This window comes from Acanthopagrus latus, chromosome 19 (genome assembly GCF_904848185.1).
Source record: "Acanthopagrus latus isolate v.2019 chromosome 19, fAcaLat1.1, whole genome shotgun sequence".
Classification (NCBI taxonomy): domain Eukaryota; kingdom Metazoa; phylum Chordata; class Actinopteri; order Spariformes; family Sparidae; genus Acanthopagrus; species Acanthopagrus latus.
In genome coordinates this window covers 17,516,486-17,535,092 of record NC_051057.1, presented here as the reverse complement: position 1 = coordinate 17,535,092, position 18,607 = coordinate 17,516,486, and the positions used below count along the sequence as shown (strand labels likewise).

At 44.7% G+C, this 18,607-nt stretch overlaps 1 protein-coding gene across 12 annotated transcripts in view; it reads right to left on the bottom strand.

Moving 5' to 3' along the window:
• si:ch211-285f17.1 (sickle tail protein) overlaps positions 1-18,607 on the bottom strand; it is a 116,161-nt gene that overhangs the window by 40,363 nt on the left and 57,191 nt on the right. For 10 of the 12 annotated variants that reach the window (XM_037079678.1, XM_037079674.1, XM_037079672.1 and 7 more), the window contains exon 2: positions 6,693-6,979. In XM_037079678.1, the coding sequence (XP_036935573.1) occupies positions 6,693-6,979 (287 nt within the window). Of the gene's footprint in view, positions 1-4,397; positions 4,637-6,692; positions 6,980-8,795; positions 8,943-18,607 lie in introns of those variants that run through there. The other 2 variants (XM_037079679.1, XM_037079682.1) reach the window with 2 other exon arrangements.

Here is an 18,607-nt window from a genome sequence, read left to right as displayed (position 1 = left end):
ACTGGCCAAATGTTGCAGAGCCTCAAAAAAAAAAAGAAAAGAAAAGAAATAAGACTCAGAGGGAGAGTTTAGAGCACATCTACTGTCTATTATGACAAACGAGCGCTATCTATGTGGCCTTGTTCAACGTGAATTGGTGGGAGCGTGCAGATATTGTGCACCCTGCCATCTTATTGATGTTGCTGTTGTTGCTAAACGCAGCCCCTCTTTCTTTTCCCCCAGCGTCATCTATATCGCTGATCTTCTTCTGACCTCCTGCCAAACTGGTAGTTCTTAAAATGGATCTCTTCCTGTGTGAGACTTTTTGAAAGCCTGTGCCAACTGTTTGTTCCCAGAAGCATTTTTTCCGTGCCCTCTTCTGTCAGGATTTCATCATCAACAAGGCTGTGAAATGTCTATTTTGTTAAATTCTGTTTTATCACCATCATCATCATCATCAACATGTTACCGTTTCGCCCCGTAGCACTTTAAATTCTGTGAGAAAGTCCCAACTCTGCAGGCGGAAACGTGTTGGTGAAGTCTGACTTTGATGGATGAAGCAATAAAGGTCACCGGCTCGCTATCGAGTAACATTTTGTGATTTTTTGATAACATCAGCTATAAACAGGCTTATGCTGTTGCTTGTTGGCAAACTTTGTTTTCTGCTGACCACAACACACTCACCCTGAGAAAATACTTCAAAAGGGGGTCTGCCTTCAGACACAGACAAAGAAAGATTTTACAATTGCTTTCGAAAAACCTTGTTTCAAAAAACTTTTTTGCCTTTATCCAATAACACAGCTGTAGAGTAAGACGGGGCCACGCTGTTGGAATTGAGCCTGGACAGTTACCTACAACTGATCATGTGAAACTGAGAAGAAAAACTGGCTTCTAAAATGCCCAGGCTTGTGTTTGCAAACTTGGCTATGTTCAACAATTGTGACATCTAACTTTAAAGCAGGGAATCTCTGTCTGTGTGTCTGTGTGTTACGCTCACATCTCAAGACACGTTCATCAGATCTACGCCACACTTGGCAGGTTTATCGCTGAGGACCCACAGAAGTGCAGTGTTGGATTTGGTGCAATTTGGAAACATGTTCAATATCAACACATTTTGAATGAACAGTTGCGGGGGTCGCGGCTTCAGTGCTCTGACTTCATGGCTCTACAGTGATCACTCATGTCATGTCTTGGGGAAGCAGACGTAAACGAAATGTGGGTTAGCCTGTTGCAACAACTCACTGTAGTAATGCGGTGTACTGAGAGAAACACAAACAGGTCCGGATGATTCACAGGTTTTCTATTTTTCTGTGAGAACTAGAGGGAGAGAGATATTTTGAGTTTTCTGTCAGCAGTAGTATGCTAGCTACAATAGCCTCAAGCGCTTGAATGTTTATTGTTACTTGGCAGCACCGTCAGCTGCTCTGGGATGACTCACTCATTGATCTCGCAGATCTAAAATGCAAAATATGTTCGATGAACTTGTTTGATATTATCGGGGCGGCCCAGATGTGTGAGCACTCCAGGAGGTTTAAGGCTACATTTGTAAATCCCTCACATTAACCTTAAAAATTCAAGTTGTGCGAGTTTAAAAGTTTTAACAACAAAAAAATGACTTGGTTTGTCAGATTTTACAGTGTGGGCACATCACTGTAGCCCAAAAAAAACCCCCCACATTTAGTCAAAAACTCTGGAGCAAATACAAGACACACATCTGGCTAAGTTCAGAACACAAAATGACTTTGGCTCCGGTTTATCAATAAAGCCTCTCGAGAGATTGTATGACGATATATTCCACGCTGACCCACCCTGCAGATGTGGGACACTTGTTGGCTAAGACTGACCAGAAGTGAGTGAAAAGCTGTCTGAAAACTTGATTTCACATCTTATGTTTTCTCTCTGTATAATAAACAATTATACATGTATATATATATTCTTCCTGGCACCAGAAGCAAACAGACTCTCATTCTCATGCTGCTCAGCTCTGATTGGTGCATTCAAATACCTGACACAGCTGACTGTGTCCAAACCACAAACTGTTGGCACCTGTCAAACACTGCGCTTGAAAGACCCATGTTGATGCTCAAACTGTTACCATAATCTGTGCTCTCATCAACCACTGAATTATCACAGTATGGAGGGGTGACAGACCTGTCTGCCTGCCTGACTGTCTGCCTGTCTGCCTGCCTGTCTCTCTGTCTGGAGCCCACAGCTGCACACATGTAGCCGCCCTAACATGGCCGCTCCACTCTGCAGAGGAACCGTTGGCCTTGCGAGTCACAGCTCATCACACACAGACACTGAAATGCAGGCGGAAGGAGGGGAATTCAGAGTGTGTATAGTGTATCTGTGATCGGTCAAGCGCTTCGGTTTGTGCTCGTCAAGGCCCCTGGGCAGAGATGAGTGAGAGAGAGAGGGAGAGAGAGGGAGAGAGAGAGAGAGAGAGAGAGAGAGAGAGGGGTGAGAGGATGGGTGGTGGTCAGGCAAATGGGATATTATCTCTGCTCCCTTGGGTGGGATCCAGGTCTTTGCAGGCATGATGAGGAGAGGAGGAAATTAAACCACTGGCTTTTGTGGCTGGTTTGAGGATCACAGACAGAGACGGAGGAGGAACGGAGGGGTACCTTATATAAGAATACGTCAGTGTGTGTGTGAGTGTGTGTGCTGTCATGCTGGGCGGAGCGGGGTCGTCCGCTTTTCAGACTCGAGCCGTATCGTCTTCCCAACCTCCGCTTGACCTTGATTAATCTCCGGCTTTGTAACTCAAACCTCCGGAGACGATTCTCTCTCACCTCTGAAGCATGTACTGTTGCCACTCATGTTGTTTTTCCTGTATGGCCAGCACTTTCACATCTGGGTGCGAAGTTGTTCCCACACTATCTCTCAGAGATTTCACAGCCACTCGACTTGTTTTCTCCCCCCAAAGCAGAATAATCATCCCTCCCGAGGACACCAAATGACAAACGCCTCAATAAACTTGTCATCACTGTTTTTGTTTTAATTTTCTGAGGCTCATATTAGCAGGGCACGACTGCGTGCCTCTTGACATTTTTATATTAGATCATGACAAACAGGGTCTTCAATCAATCCTTTATTATAATTTGTCAGCGGCGCAATCATTTGCCAGAAAATGCATGCTCGAACCGGCCTGCATCTTATTTCTCCTTCCTTGACATGATGTGTTCAACCGCTACTCGACTCTCACGCCCACCAACACCTGAATAACAGGTGAGTTTGACTGCAAAGTCAACTCAAAGGTGTAATTTCAGAGAAAACGACAATAAGCGCCACATGTAGTTTGATTTGTTTCATCTCATTTCAGTGTTTCAGCATCTTAGGGATGAACTTGCAAATTGGAGAGAAACTTTTTTAAAATACAAATTCTAAAAAGCAGAATGAGACACAGTATATGACATATATAATGGCAACTCATCCCAGAAACAAGCAGACCTCCATTGAACTCCATTGAAAAAAGTCAATAAATTAACTTCAATGCACGCCAGGAGTGAGGCAATGAAAAAATAAACAGAAAAACAGGCTCCATTAGACAGATATTGGTTGTAAAATCATTCGGCATCCTTAAAAACACACATTTTACCAATTCAAACGAGCACTGACAGACAATGCCCTGCTTAATGAGTTCCAAATTAAATTATTCATGACCGTGAAAAGACCCAAAACATAAAGTCCATACACAAGCGAAATGAAACTGCATGACACTGAGAAAACCCAGCTACCCTGGACACCTCAAAGGCAATGTTATGACATTCAGTCCCAGAAACGAGGAAAACCTCCATTGAACTCCATTAAAAAAAGTCAATAATCTAACTTCAATGCATGCCAGGAGCGAGACAGTGACAAAAAACAACAACAAGACATGCTCCATCTGACAGATAGGAATTCGGCATCGAAAGGAAGAGATTTTTGTAAAAAGTTGTCCTTCATTCTAACATTATAAGACTGCAAAACCGTCCTGTAGCAGTAATAGCAACTTAACAGTCGGTTATTATCAACAATCTCCATAATAACCACCATCGATATCGTTGCACGAGATATCATGTTGTGATGACACAACCCCTCACTTCCGCTCACAATAGATCAATTGCTTTGCAATTATGCCTGCAAAATTACCACCTCGTTAAGACCACGGGGATGGGCTGCAGGTGATTGCACCTTCTGTGTGATTTACTGTCTGTCGAAAACATCAGCGAGGCGAGCAGGCGCCCGGAGACTTTTCGTTTCCACTTTTTTCTCTCCCCTCCCCACCCTCAAGTTTTGCCATTCGCTCCTTAAAAAGTTTGCACCTGACAGCCTGCTGCAGCGCTACAATTGTCTTGTAAGCGCGACAACCCATGCATGAGTGTGAGGAGTTCTTATAATGTCGAGAGAAAAAAAAACAGAGTCCGATTATATCCTACCTTTTTTCCTCCTCTGCCCGGGCTGAAAGGCACCGATGTGACAAGTTTAATCCGAGAAGTTTTTTTGTGTGTGTGTCTGTGTGTCTTTTTAAAAATATTATAATTATTATTATTCCTTCGCGGACTTCACGTACGGAGAGTCATGCCTCCGGACAATCTTCAGAGCCATCGCCTGGTTCTGCAGAGAAGCCGATCCTGCTTTTTTCGCACACGGAGCTCTCGCGCAGCCAGCCAGCCTGCTCGCTCCAGCAGGCACCTACAAGTAAACTGAGCCCCTCCAGCGGTGACATCACAGGTCGCTATGGCAACTCTGACTCCACCCCGGTCCGGAGCTGAACTTACCTGTCTGACTACCTAACATTTCACAACAAACCCTTCCCTCTCTGTATGTATGTCTCTCTCTCTTTCCCTCTCTCTCTCTCTCCTTGATCATGATTGCACACACACACACACACAGATTTTTTTCTTAGATAATCTGTTTATGGATAAAAATAATCACACACACACACACACACACATACACACAAAGTTGAAAAGCCTTGCAGTAACACAACACCATCATCCCTTCCGACTGATATCAGATGCAAATTCAGGAGTTCACGATCGGTGCAGTGGATTGAAAAGAGCTCCACATGAGGAGGGATTTTCACTTTGCATGTGTGCAGGACTGGCTGTGTGGGCTGGTCTGGAAAAAAAAAAAAAAAAAAAACCACACAGCACACAAAATCACTCTTGCACAATGCCTTCGAACCACTGCCTGGAGCTCCCCTGTGGCTCGGTGCCAGTCTCACCATTACTCCAATTGTTTTGGCTACAAAGCCGGCCCCGCCACTCCCTTTTGTCTCCTCTGACCCGGAGCAAACAAACAGACAATGACCAGGTGAGCTGAATGTCCACCTTCAGTAGGCTCTGCCTGCGCTGACCCCCCCTCCCCCACCTCCATCAACTCCCTTGACTTCACAAAGCTGAGGCACGAGGACACTTTGTAATCAGCAAAAAAAAAAAAAAAAAAAAAGCTCCAAAACAACACCGGGACGTGTGTGCTTAATACATCAGGCTCCACGCAGACCAACCAGACTGAGCCTCCTAAAGAGGCCATCGTAGCGCATAAACACAGTTCAAACTGCTTTGCGTGTTTTCCACTACTTCACAAAAACACCACCTCACAGTTTCAAAGCAGCTGTGGGAGGGAAACGTGACAGGCAGATTTATAGGATAGACTTCATGCCTTCGACCTGCGGCAAAAAGGAGAGGAGGAAATAGTTCTGCAGTTGCACGGTCGCCTCAGTCTGCAAAGGAAAATTAAAATACCTCCAACACCAAGGTTGGACAGAAGCACTTAGAAATCCATGTGATTCTGTCGGAACAAATTATCTATTTGTATCACTTTTTCATTTTTGTTGTCATTCTAAAGAATAAGTTAAATATTTCTGCAGACAGTTGGATAATTGAAAATTGATACCACTCTTTCATGTGCATGGAACATCATGCAGCTGCCGTTAGCTTAGCCAAAAGACTGGAAACTGCTAGCTAGATTTGTGCATTAACGATTTGTTTACGTTTAATGCTGCTGGACTGTGAATTTTTTTGTGAAGGACTCGGGTCAGATTATTTGTTGTGACAGTCCAAACGTTGTGACCTTCACGCACATTCTCTCATGAATCGTCTCGGCGCCTCTCTTCATCCCGCTACTGGAGAGCAGCAGTAGCTAACATTTAGAAACGCTGTCTGCTAACGTCAACTAACCAAAGAGCCACTTGAAGGTGACAAAAGCCACACAAAAAAAATAACATTACCTCTTTTGAGTCCCTAGGTTAAAATGAAAGTGTTTGAACAATGATGATGTGCCCAAATTGAGTCTTTGTATCAAGCTAAGCTAGCTGTTGAGGAAAGTCAAGAGTGGGATTGATATTCTCAACTGACTTGCCACAAAAAGTGATGTACAGCACATCCACAATTATTTGAATTGCCAAATGTAGGATAACTGGAACTGGAGAACTGGCTGGTGTTGTTTGGGTACCATACAGACTTTTAAAAAGGGTCTATCAGACATAAATACATTAGATGCTCAAAACAGCTGCCTCCTGCTGGACATCAATGAAAACAAAAACAATGCGCTGAAAGACACTACAACACTCCTTAGAGCTTCAGGGAACTGCAGCAGTAGGGAATTCTCTGTGGGTTCTCATTACACGCTGCCATTAAGAAACACAGTGGATGCGTCAGATCATCCTAACAAGTTGAGCGCAATCAAACAACAGCACCACACACCAAAGCTTCTGTCAACCCACTGACCTGCTCTCGCAGTCGCTCCTGGTGGCCCATGATCGCTGAGGCATGATGGGGGTATTTTTGCTTCAGATGCTCTAGGAAGGCCTCCCTCTTCTTGTCCATATCTGAGGGCTGCATGGCCAGGATCTCTCGGGAGCCGCGGGCCCCTCCTAACGTGTGCCTTCGAGGGACAGTGCGACTGCCTTTGGCGTCCCCTCTCGAATGGGCCGTCCCATTTGGGGAGGCCTGTCTGCGGCTCACGTGCTCGGCGTCCTCTGCGGAGGTTACCTTCAGGTTGCTTTTGGTTTGTTCTGAGACGACACAGAGACAGCGGAGTCAGAACACATGTGACATACTATTGTTTTGACATCAACAACAAGTGCGTGCATGTATGTATTGTTCTTCAGGTCATGAAGGGGGCAAACTGACCCATCTGTGACCTAAAACTTTTTTCAAAATGGAAGAAATCAGGACTGTCAGCTCTCCTCTGTTACTATAACACACCCCACGTGAGAAAATCAGGAAAACAAAGTGACTTCTTATGCAAAGGCATGTTAAATATTCCCTCCAGCAGCAACACTGACATAAAAATTTGTCTGATATGGAGTCGGCCCAGGTCATTACATATTCATGTTGTTTTGCATTTCAGCAATAAATCCATAATTCAGTGTGACAGACTCAATATTGGTGATGAAAATACAAAACTCAAACAGCTGTTCTGGTGTATTTCTTTTTTTTTTTTTAAATGGCAAAGAAATCCACTAATGTGAGGAGACTTTAATGGAAAAACTTAAAAACGCAAATCCAGAGCAGCTGTTTATACATCCAGAGCCTGGCGAGACTGAGAGAAAAACTGACATTTTAACTCAAAAATATTGGGAGGAAATGTCTTTATTTATTTATTATCGTCATGATCCACTTAGTAACATGATATTAAATATGTGGGTAGCACATTATTTAAGAGGGACTGACCCAAACTTTTACAGCAACTGGCAAACGTGCTCCTTTTATCACCCTTCTGCAGCAATAAGTGACATTAAAACTACGTACTACATAAGAATTGGCCACTTTGAATTCATTTTCAGGGGCAGCATATGACCGCGTACTCTTTTTATACAACCATGCTACTGTTAGCTTTTTAGCTCAGTTAGCTGTGCAGCTAGCAGGACCACCAAGGGGGACTGTTCAACACAATACACAGATCGAATGTTTTGAACAAAGAATCTCACGTCTTGCACCTTTAAAGATGAAAATGTGATTTTCTGAGTGTAATGGAGATAAAAACAAACACACAGCCTTCTTTGGCATGTGAACATCTCTGCACATCTTGCAAAGACAATACAATTACATTCCCTAAATCTGAAAGCTGTTGAGAGAAGAGAAGAGAAGAGAAGAGAAGAGAAGAGAAGAGAAGAGAAGAGAAGGAGGTGAGCTGCTCGAGTGTGAAAACAGAGGGAGAACGAAGCAATAAAGCACGCTGATCTGCTGCCTTGTTTTCCAGACAGGCAGGTAGAGCTATAATGTGTACCTTTCAGAGGGTAATGGTGGAAAATAAAGGACCTCTCGCGGAGTTCAGCTCTCCAACAGTTGCGGGAGGATATTTCAAGTGATTTGCCACTATTTGGTGGGTGGTTTAATATGACTTCCCATTTTTTCTTCTTTGAAAGCTTGAAAGCGCGCTGTGAGCCGTGGATGAAATAGGAATTGCTTGTTTTTGTCTCTCAAAGACATGTTGGGGACTGAGACGGAGGACGCGTCTTAGATTTATCTAGTGCAGCAAAAAAGCTTCGAAAAGCTCTGCGGCTGCAGTGATCCAACTTCTATTTGTCTTATTCCCATCCACTAAATTTCTGTCGACTTCACCTGCAGATCTTTTGAAGAAAACAACCCCCAAAACTAGGCATCGTTATTAAGAAACACTACGTGGTCGTGTGTCACAATCAAGCCCCGTCAACCCCCCGACACTGCTCAAGTTCAGAGCACTCTCATGTACTCCCAATCCTATTTTTAACTCCCAAACACAGTCTCCCCACTGCTAACCAAATTACACTCAGCAGACAAAACAGACACGAAACCTCCAAAGGATCTGAATTTGTTTGCGGGGTGGCATGTCAGAAAGCTCATTACCTTCCCCAAGTGTGCACTCTTTGTCCTCATCTGCTATTTCCTCTTCCATTGCACTCTGGGATTCAACGGACAGCCGGGGTGACGGTGAGTCGGGGGCCGGGAGAATCAGCTAACTGCTTGCTTAGAGATTCCAGACGTAGCTCACGTGGAAAAAAAAAAAAGGGGCCTGAGATAGGCCCTGCCCCGCAGCCCCAGGATAGACTGGTGGGGATTTAGAAAGTCAACTGCATTCCAGGACACGGAGCGACTACAGCCCCTCACCCTCGGGCGAAAAGCTCTTCTGCTACCATTGAGTGGTCCCGGACTGAATGTAAATGTGTGGAAGACAGACAGAGCATTGCAAAAAAGAAAGTAAAATGGACAAAGAGGTGCATTATCTCCTCCTAATACTGGACTGAGAGACTAGCAGGTGCCAGTCAAACTGTATGACGCACACATACACACACACAAACACACACGCACACACAGTCTGTTTATCAGGACTTTGTCTGCAAGCTGTCTCTTGTTTGACTCCCTGTCCCTGCAGAGGGGGCCCACCAGACTCCAGCATGCATCCAAATGTGTCATAACCTACTTCTGAGCCACATCCAAAACTGCTCTGAGCACACGGCAGCCAGCTAATACGCGATCGAGTTATCTGATCAACGAGACAGACTAAGACAAGCGTCAGTCCTGCCGGGAGTGTTGTTTCCAATTAGGGAGCCTCACGGGAGACGCCACAGTCTTTGTGTTTGCTGCTAGTCTCAGGCTCGTAAAAAAAAAAAAAGCAACACTGTCCTGTTTGCCTGACAGTCAGCAAATATGCTCTCCGGCTTCATATATTGTGCAAACACGTCATGTCTGTAGCTGATATATGTGTGTTTATGCAAAGGTCGAAGTGGGGAGGGGGGGAGGGTGGGGTTCCTGCATGAGATCATTTCTTTCGCAGCTGCCGATGTAGGTGACCGGATCTGCGGGAAGAAGGAGCAAAAATCGACGCACTTCAACGGGAAAAAACGTGAGGGGATCAATGGGCCAGTTTGTGGGCCATGTAATTGGAAGTGTTGGGGGGGGGGGGGTGTCACGAAAAAACACAATGCAAGCAGCTGACGGATAATGTCTAACATATGGAGAAAAGTCTAGCTTTTCCACCCACTTCTCTGTCTGCCTCTTGCTCGCTCACATGCTCAGGCACTCAGCCACAACACGCAGACTGTTAGGAGGCCAATAGACAGGGAACGCAGTCATTTAATTATACTGTGGAGCCGAGTTAGCTCCATGCTAGTCTTTACACAGTTATCCACGATTGCTCACTCAATTCCGAGAGTTGTTCTCTGCGCACAAACTTGACCTCATGCTGCCCGGTCTGCCTCTGCATAAATGATTGGCTTCCTATGGATCCCAGAATTATTATGTAGGAAAACCCCAGAGAGCATGTTCAGTAATGCCTATATGAGCAGATGGTGAGAGCAACAGCTATAAGGTAGCAAACATGGTATTTCATCCTCTTCTAATGGATTTCTCTCTGAATAATTGCTGGAAGCAGGCAAAACACAGTTCAGAAACAAGAACTTAGCTGAAACTCTGTCATAAAAATGAAAGGTTCTTTGAAAAATGCCTGTATCGTGTTATATTGACTGACAGACAACGGGAAAACGAGTCCAAAGTCGCCCATAACAGTGTTTTATTGTTGAATTTTTTTGTGCCTAGTCATTTCGCAAAGTTACAACTATCCCTTAAATATTTCATGATGTTTCAGCGGAAATGACATACGACACGGGGTGAACTTAAAACTTTATATGTGATCAGGGTTTTTTTTTTGCTTCAGGCGAACGTTTACATTAAAAAATGGACACCAGTGTAGTTTTGGAGAAGAAAGCCAAACTCAGAATTTTGATATTTATTATATCAATGAGGTCAGAAATATTTCTTTTTTCTATATGTGAATAAACAAGCTGTTCTCAGAGGAAAATAAGGTCCCCAGAACACTGTTTGAAGCTAGACAGGTGGCAGGGTCCGCCACATATAATCAAAGTGAAACAGTATGATTGTCTTGTCCTATAAGGTCAGTTTGTTTATTCAGTCATGAAAACAAAGAGTCATAAAAATCTCAGTCTTCTGCTTAAAATATCTTCCTCTCATAGTGCGCCTTTAAATATTTGACAATATATAATTCAAACTCCACTCACACAGTCCCAAATGTGAACAAATCTGACGAAACGCCGCTGAAATTCTTTAGCTTTCATCTTCTCCATGGCGGCGAGTGTCAGTGCGATGACACACACATCATCATCACAACCGACCGACCGACTGACGGGTCAGCCTTGTCCAACCCAAAGTCGTAATTAAAGCAGCTCCTCCAAAGCAACAATTACATCCCTGCGGTGTGAACAACCTGCCTCTTTTCACTTTTACTGTCACCGTTCCAGGGCCCCCCCCAAAAAAATGACCTCCCTCTCGCAGAGTCTCACGAGGGACCTGTGAGTGAATTGTGTCTCGCCCCAATGGCTCAAGAATGTCGCTCTCTCTTTCACAGCTGCCGGCGTTGAGTAAATGATGGTCCTCTTAGTTGAAAGACAATATGAAACACTTGCCTCATGAGCACCCAGGTCTTATGAGGAGCGGGGCCTCCTGCTGTGTGCAGTTACTCTCTGGTTGTCACTTATTTATGGAGGAATGTATCCCCGTGCGCACTCCCACTCTCCCCTACTATTACTGTCCCATAACTATGCAGTTAGATACAAAGCCCTGTTGTGTGCAATAAAAGCACGGCTCACATGGCAATACCCTGAAGCCATGCACTGTGCACACTTGACAGCACTGGTCCACTGTTCGGGATCTGACAGTATTTTTATTATGTTAAAGTTATCGGAGTCGCGTATCAGATGATCCGTTCATGTGGAACTGAGCCGAGCGCACAGAAAGGATCTTATTTAAATATGATTAGAATAAATTAAGCTTCTCGTACACTGCAATAATATCAGTTTCAACAACTCACTCCGACTGTTACTGGGACTCGGAAATCTGGAGAATGCTGCAGGGCTGAGATAAAAATGACCCGTTACAAGATTGTTACGTTACGGTGGCTTTCAGGTTGTCTGTCTGTCAGTTGGGCGGTCCACCATTTGGGTCCAAAAGAAAGAGGAAATATCTTCACAAATATTGGATTGCCACAAATGGATGTGAATCTGTTTTTCGGTTCCGAGACGATGAATCCTAACGGTCCGCTGATTTTTTTCCCAGTATAACTATGAAGTTGACATTCATGGTTTTCAGTGAAATGTCTTATCATTATTTCAAGCCACAAGGCTGCCAAACGGGACACTGCAGTTTGAGGCTGTGGGGACCGAAACCGACTATTTTTCCACAGGAGTTGGATCATCTCCAGCCATTTTTGTGGAAACCAAAACCAGGTGTTTTTTCCGTGGGGAGGTGGACCATCTCCAGCTGTTTTTAGGGTGACCAAACCCGGCTAACCCTAACCAAATGGGTTTTGTGTCCAAACCGAAGCAGAGCATGAGCACACTGTTATGACAAGAGAGATATGTATGGTTTTGTAGAAGCTTACTGAGCTAACATTTCATCTGGTGATTTGGGACATTTTCATTTATACGCAAGTGAAAAACTAAATCACTTGTGAAATTTGTGTATGTAGCGAATTTCACACGGTTGAAAGTTCAAGTTTTGCTTCTGCACGTGGAAAGTCTAATCTTTTTCATTTGTTAAATATAAGCATGCTAACACTTTAATCCAAGATGGTGAACCTGGTAAACATTATGCCCGCTAACATGTCAGCAATCAGCATGTTAGCGTTGTTGTCGTACGTGTGTTAGCATGCTAAGGTTAGCATTCAGAGCTGGAGCTATTGTGGCTGAAGACCCTTGTTTAAAGCGACTATGACCTAAAATAAAATAAAAACTTCTTGGGTATGATAGCTAGTGAGGCCAAGTGGCTAATGTCAGCTACAGTTGTATGTTTTTCATATGGATTTGACAGGTGGCCAGTTTTCACATACTGCACCATTAAGACCAAAAACTACAATAACTGTTTGAATAAACTGCTCAAATCTGTTGAAATATTTTCCCACTCCTCTAAGTCTTGTGCCTACAGAAGATTTGTTTTTCTCCCATCATCCTTCCTGCGTCAGCCGGAGACCACCTGATTACATGCCCTTCACTTATCACGTTACTTTCTTCCGCCCGCGCTGCACACTGACTGACCCTGCCGGGCTACAGTAGAAGGCTAATGTGCGAGCCCGTGGAGGTGATCTGCTCAAGGCTCGCAGAAAAATAGAAGCTGACTTCCACACCGACTCGTCACTGATTGCTGATCTGACGGATAAGCTCTTTCTGTGCAGGTAACTGACACCAGAGTCTGAATAAAGCCCCCGCAATGCAGCCCGGCCACATTTTTCAAACCAAACACACACACACACACACACACACACACACACACACACACACAGTACACAAACAGACATTCACGCACTGACACTCACATGCAGGATCTGGCTTCCGATCTCAGTATCTGTTTCACTCTTTGCATGTCCGAGTCATAAAAACTTTTATCAGTCATGTCAACACTTTTGAATTTTGCACACAATGGGGAAAACACAGCCTTGTGTGAAAACCATTCCTCACAAAGACGAAGGGCGAAACAGAAGCCTTTCATAAATACGAAGGATTTCATTTTTCAAGCTCAGCCCGAGGGCTGCGCTTGCCAAAGAAAATTGTCCACATATGAAATCCACCAATCAGAGAGATCACTGTGAATGAGGTGACCTTCACCCTCCGAGTCCTCCCTTCCAACAGGCTGCTTTGTTTTGATTCAGGACGATGAGTATATGAGTTTCAGGTCAGAAAGTCACAATTCCTGGAGAACAACAGGCTGTTATGATCTTTTTTTTTCTTTTTTTAAAGAGTTTAATGGTGCACTCTGTTTCTTCTGTCTGCGAGTTTATGTGTCCTGTTGTTTCTGGAGTGAAGTCCACAATGCTGTGAGCCCTCGGCCGTGGCGTGCAATCAGGATGCTGGTACTGTCACACTATGAACTACAGTACAGTCAGCAGATACCATTGTCTCTCAGCTGCCTCCTCTCTGGTTGTCCTCCCCATTAAAAACACACACAACTGTCCACTCCTGGCAGGAATAAACCACTGCACATGTATGAATAATACATGTGGAGCTGACAAATGAAATGTCATTGCTGTCTCACAAAAGTTCCTTTCTCAGAATCGGGATATCAGATTCTGCTCCTGATGGTTCTAACTCCTCAGCACAGGACTGTTTGTCCTCTTTGTCTCGTGGTTGTGCATTTCTTTTTCTCCTTTGGTGTTTTCCTCTTCCTCTTCTTCTTCCGCTTTGTCTTATTCTTCGCGGTCTTTATCCTCTTTTTCTGCTCCTTCATCACCCTTTTTTTCATCTTCTATGTTTTCTTCTTCATCATCATCTTTGTTGTTTTCTTCTTCTTCTTCTTCTTCATCATCTTTGTCCTCTTCATCGCCATCTTTTATTCTTCCTCTACTTCTTCATCTTCATCGTGTTCTTGTCCTTCTGGCATTGTCATTGTCTACCTTCTTCTTCATTTTCTTCTATGTTGTTTTCTTCCTCCTCCTCCTCATCATCTTCTTTGTTGTTTTCTCATTCTTCCTCTCCGTCTTTGTCTTAATCTGTTTGTTGTTCGTCACCGTCTTCTTCTTTTTCATGCTCATCTTCTTCGTTCCATCTTCTTCTGGCTCTTCTTCCTCTTCGTCATGTTTACGTCTTATGTCATCGTCTTCGTCATCTTTATTGTTATTGTCTTCTTCTTCCTCTTTGTCTCCTTCTTCTTCCTCATCGCCCTTGTCTCTTTGTGGTCATCATCTTCTTCCTCTACTCGTCTCCTCTTCCCATATACCCTCCCCTCTATCTTTCCCTTAATGAGGCATCCCCCAGCTGCTGTTGCCATTGTTAATGAACACCGGTCACCACCCTGTCGGACCACAGCAACATCTGTCTCAGCTCAGACGCCCCGACCTCTGCGGTACACACACACTGATTACTCTGCAACTTCCAATTAAACTGTGTGTATGTACGCGTGTATACATACAGTGAGAACACGCGTGTGTGAGCGCGTACGTGTAGGTCAGCACACGAGCCCTGTCCAGACTTTTCCGCTCTGGTGAAGCCTTATAAACAGACGGGGCTGCCAACCTGACAGGCGGTCGGCCAAAAGATATGAGTTACAGACATGTGGCCTGGTGTGTGAGCGTGGGTGTCAGCGCCGGGAATAGCAGCTGCGGCGGGGCGAGCGGACGTGATATCAAAACAGCTACGGGACAGGACGAGAATGTGACGTTAAAAAAAGAGGTTAAAATACATTTCTATCGCACGGGAGACTCCCAGAATATCCGAGTGAGGCTCTGCACTGTAGAGGTACTCAATGAGCCATGGCAAATTGTTTTACTGCTGCTTTACCTCCAAGTCGAATTGCTTATCCTGAGCGGGTGAGACTTGTAGATCTTTAACTCAAGTGAAATGTTAATAGCCATCCTACTGAATGGACTACAGCTTCGATAAAGTTTAACCCGGATCTCTCGGGAAACAAACAGTGCCTCTCGCTCTCTCTCTCCTCCTGATGAAAATGATACTTAAATCCTTGTTAGAGTCGCTTTAAACATGTCTGCAAATTAATCACTCTGCTCCCAGCCTCATCCCTCCTTCCACATCCTCCTTGAACGACAAACAAAGCAAACAAGCGGTGTGGGGAGTTGAGAGGACGGCTGCTGGCAGAGCGGGCCGAGCACTGATACTTTTAGAGGACAACTAAAAACAAACAGCTCTGCTTATTGGCCGGCTCCGCTCACCAGCACAAACACCGTGTCCGTCTGCGGCCCCACTCTGACCAAGATAGCAGCGGATCAATCCGAAGCAAGACAGCCTCTCCTATACTTAACACGTTGTTGCTGCTCTGGAGATGCACTGCATTTTCATCACACCAGGGGGTGCTGTCGAACATGCACCGGGCATGTTGTGCCAAGATCAGAAACAAATTAGAGAGAGTCTGTGTGTGTGTGTATGTGTGTGTGTGTGTGTGTGTGTGTGTGCCTCTGGATGTGAGTGTGTGAAAGAGAAGAATAAAGAGGATGTGTGTCCATGTGCCTCCTCAATCCCGCACAAGGAAATAAGCTCCAGAATATTTCCTTCGTCATTTATTAACTGAGACACTAAGTGCTGCTTAATGAAGCGCTGTGTTTGTTAGTGTGTCTCTGTGTGCAATTATGTGCGCGTGTGTGTGTGTGTGTGCGCACACAAGTGCACATGTGTTTGCCAGTAAGCCCCAGCAGTGTGTACACTTCATTAACTCGTGGCCAGAGTAGGTGTAAGTCAACCTAGCCACCGGCTCAGATGTCTGCCGGTCTCCCGTGACAACTGGTCTCTGGGCCAACAGTGAGGCCGGCGGCGTCCTGAGGGGAAGTGGATGGAGAGATGCTGAGAACAGCTGCAGCTGGGAGGAGGAGGACATCCACCCAGGAGCCACAGAGGAGGGGTTTGCTACCTCTTCCTCACCCCTGTGGAGGAGAAACTTTTTCTTTTGGAGTCTGAGTTGCTGCGAGGAGCAGAATCCAAAGTCTCTCTCTCTCCCAGGACAAAACATAAGAAGGCACAGGGCTAGAAAATATTTCACTGCAGTTCATTTAATCACAACAAATCCCCTGTGTGAGTGAGTCATCTGTTTAACAGCCCAACAAGTGTGACTGAGGCAGTGTATCATTTCAAAATATTTAATACCGGTGCTGACATAATATCTGAGTATTAGGGATGGGAGATTATACTACAGGACCAACGCCTCTTGAGGTACAAACTAGGATCATGAGACAGAACGGGTCAAGGCTTACCTCAGCAGATATCTTTAAAATAATACATAGATGACTTACAAAATGTTATTCCTTCGCACTGTAGATCATTTTAGTTCATTATTTTTTTAAGTTTTAAGCTGAAATTCTGATATTTTTCACCTTTAAAACAATGAGATTTTTGATAAATAATCATCAGTAATGTGGTGACAATGACTAAGACAAGTATTTGTACAAGTCCAACAGGCTGGTAAGTTCAGCAAATGGCATCACTTCAACACGATTGTCTTCATGCAGTGCTGCTGTCAGTAGTTACGGCATGGTGGACCTAATAAACTTTTCTCTTCCTTTTGGGGGGAGAACTGATCCCTTAAGCTCAGAGCTTCCTCCTGACTCCGCTGTCTCCCTGCTGAACTCTGGCCGTGTAAAGATAATTTCACCGTGGATGGACATCGGCACAAGTTTTGCTGCAGCCCGTCCATCAGCCTGCAGAGCGTCGCCTTTAGTGTTGCAACAGGCGTGAAGTGAGAGAAAGTTGAAGTCTCGGGCATCTCTCCAACTGTGTACTTGTTGATAAGGTATCTCGTATCTGGTTTGGCAGGTTTTCCGTGTCAACAAACACAAACAAGTGCACACAGCAGAAACGCTCTCGTGATATCAGCCTGCATACAAGACCACCCACCGGCACATAGGCACAGTAAATTCAAGTCTTCCTTTGCTTCACAGGGGAAGCACCTGCTCTCACCATCAGTTGATAATTAGATAGATTAAGGCACATCTTTTACACATGAAGGTGAACTGGAGATATATCGCAGCAAAATCCAAAGCAAATTAGAGCAAACTTCCATCCTCTTTGCCGCAGCGAGTTAACTATGCGTTCAGCCTGCACGTCTTCCATTTAAATGTCTTTCAATACGCCTGCTCCCTCACAAGTTTATTAAAAAGTGATTGCACTGCAATTGACTCTCTTCATAGTGATAAGCAGCTTAGGGCCCGGACTTGCCAGCCAGTCAATCATGTGTTCCTCACTTTCCCCCTCTGCACTGCGTATCTCTTCCTCTCCCTCCCCTTTTCCTCGGCATGCTAGCACAGCCTAACCACCGCAAACTTAAAGCTTATTACAGCCTGACAGCTCAGGAGGGTGATGAAAAATTAAACGTGTTGCTAAATGAAATAATACCAAATCCACATTTGTTACAAACTCATTGTTTGATGTTAGGTGGAACAATATAGGTGTGTTATTTAAAAAAGTACAGCATCAAACGCATCTAAACTACTCAGGTTGCACTATATTCTCTAAGTAGTCCTGTTCTGTGTATTTTAGAGAGCAGATGAAGCTGAGTGGCTCCAGCCCGCTTTTGGAGAGGTGGGTGCTGCTGGAGCTGATAAGTGATGCAGGTGGCGGAGGGATGTGAAATGGGCCCCATGGAGGGGGAGCCACTCTGAGAATCCTGGGAACACTAGTGCCTCTGTCCCAGGCTTTATCTGTGAAACCTGCTGTGTGCTGTCCGTGTGTCTATGGATGTGTGTGTGTGTGTGTGTGGGTCAGTGGGTGGACTGTATCCAAGCCTAAGGCTCTTTGGAGCAGAAGGTGCTGGAAGGTTTGTGAATGTGGACCAGCTTGGCCAGACCTATTCAGAGGGAGGGAGAAAACGCCTTAATGCATTAAGTGTGCATAAACTGTAACAGTGCAGGCTGAGTGCTTTCTTTCCCCTCGGTGCTTTGTGTAAGAAATGGGACTGTTAATGATCTGTACTTAAAACACTAAAAATGCTTTGTACGCTTATGTAAATATTTCCAAGATCGGTAAGAGGAGATTTCTCGGCAGTATCGCAAGAATGCAGGTGATCAACACAAGCTTTTTTTTTACAGTGTGGTTGCAGCAGTGGAAATGTTGCAGCTTTCCCATGAGAGAGAAGGAGAATAAAATGGAGCGCCTGCAAAGTTTAATAGTTTCACCACAGTGGGGCCATAACGCACAGCCAGGCAGGGATCAGGT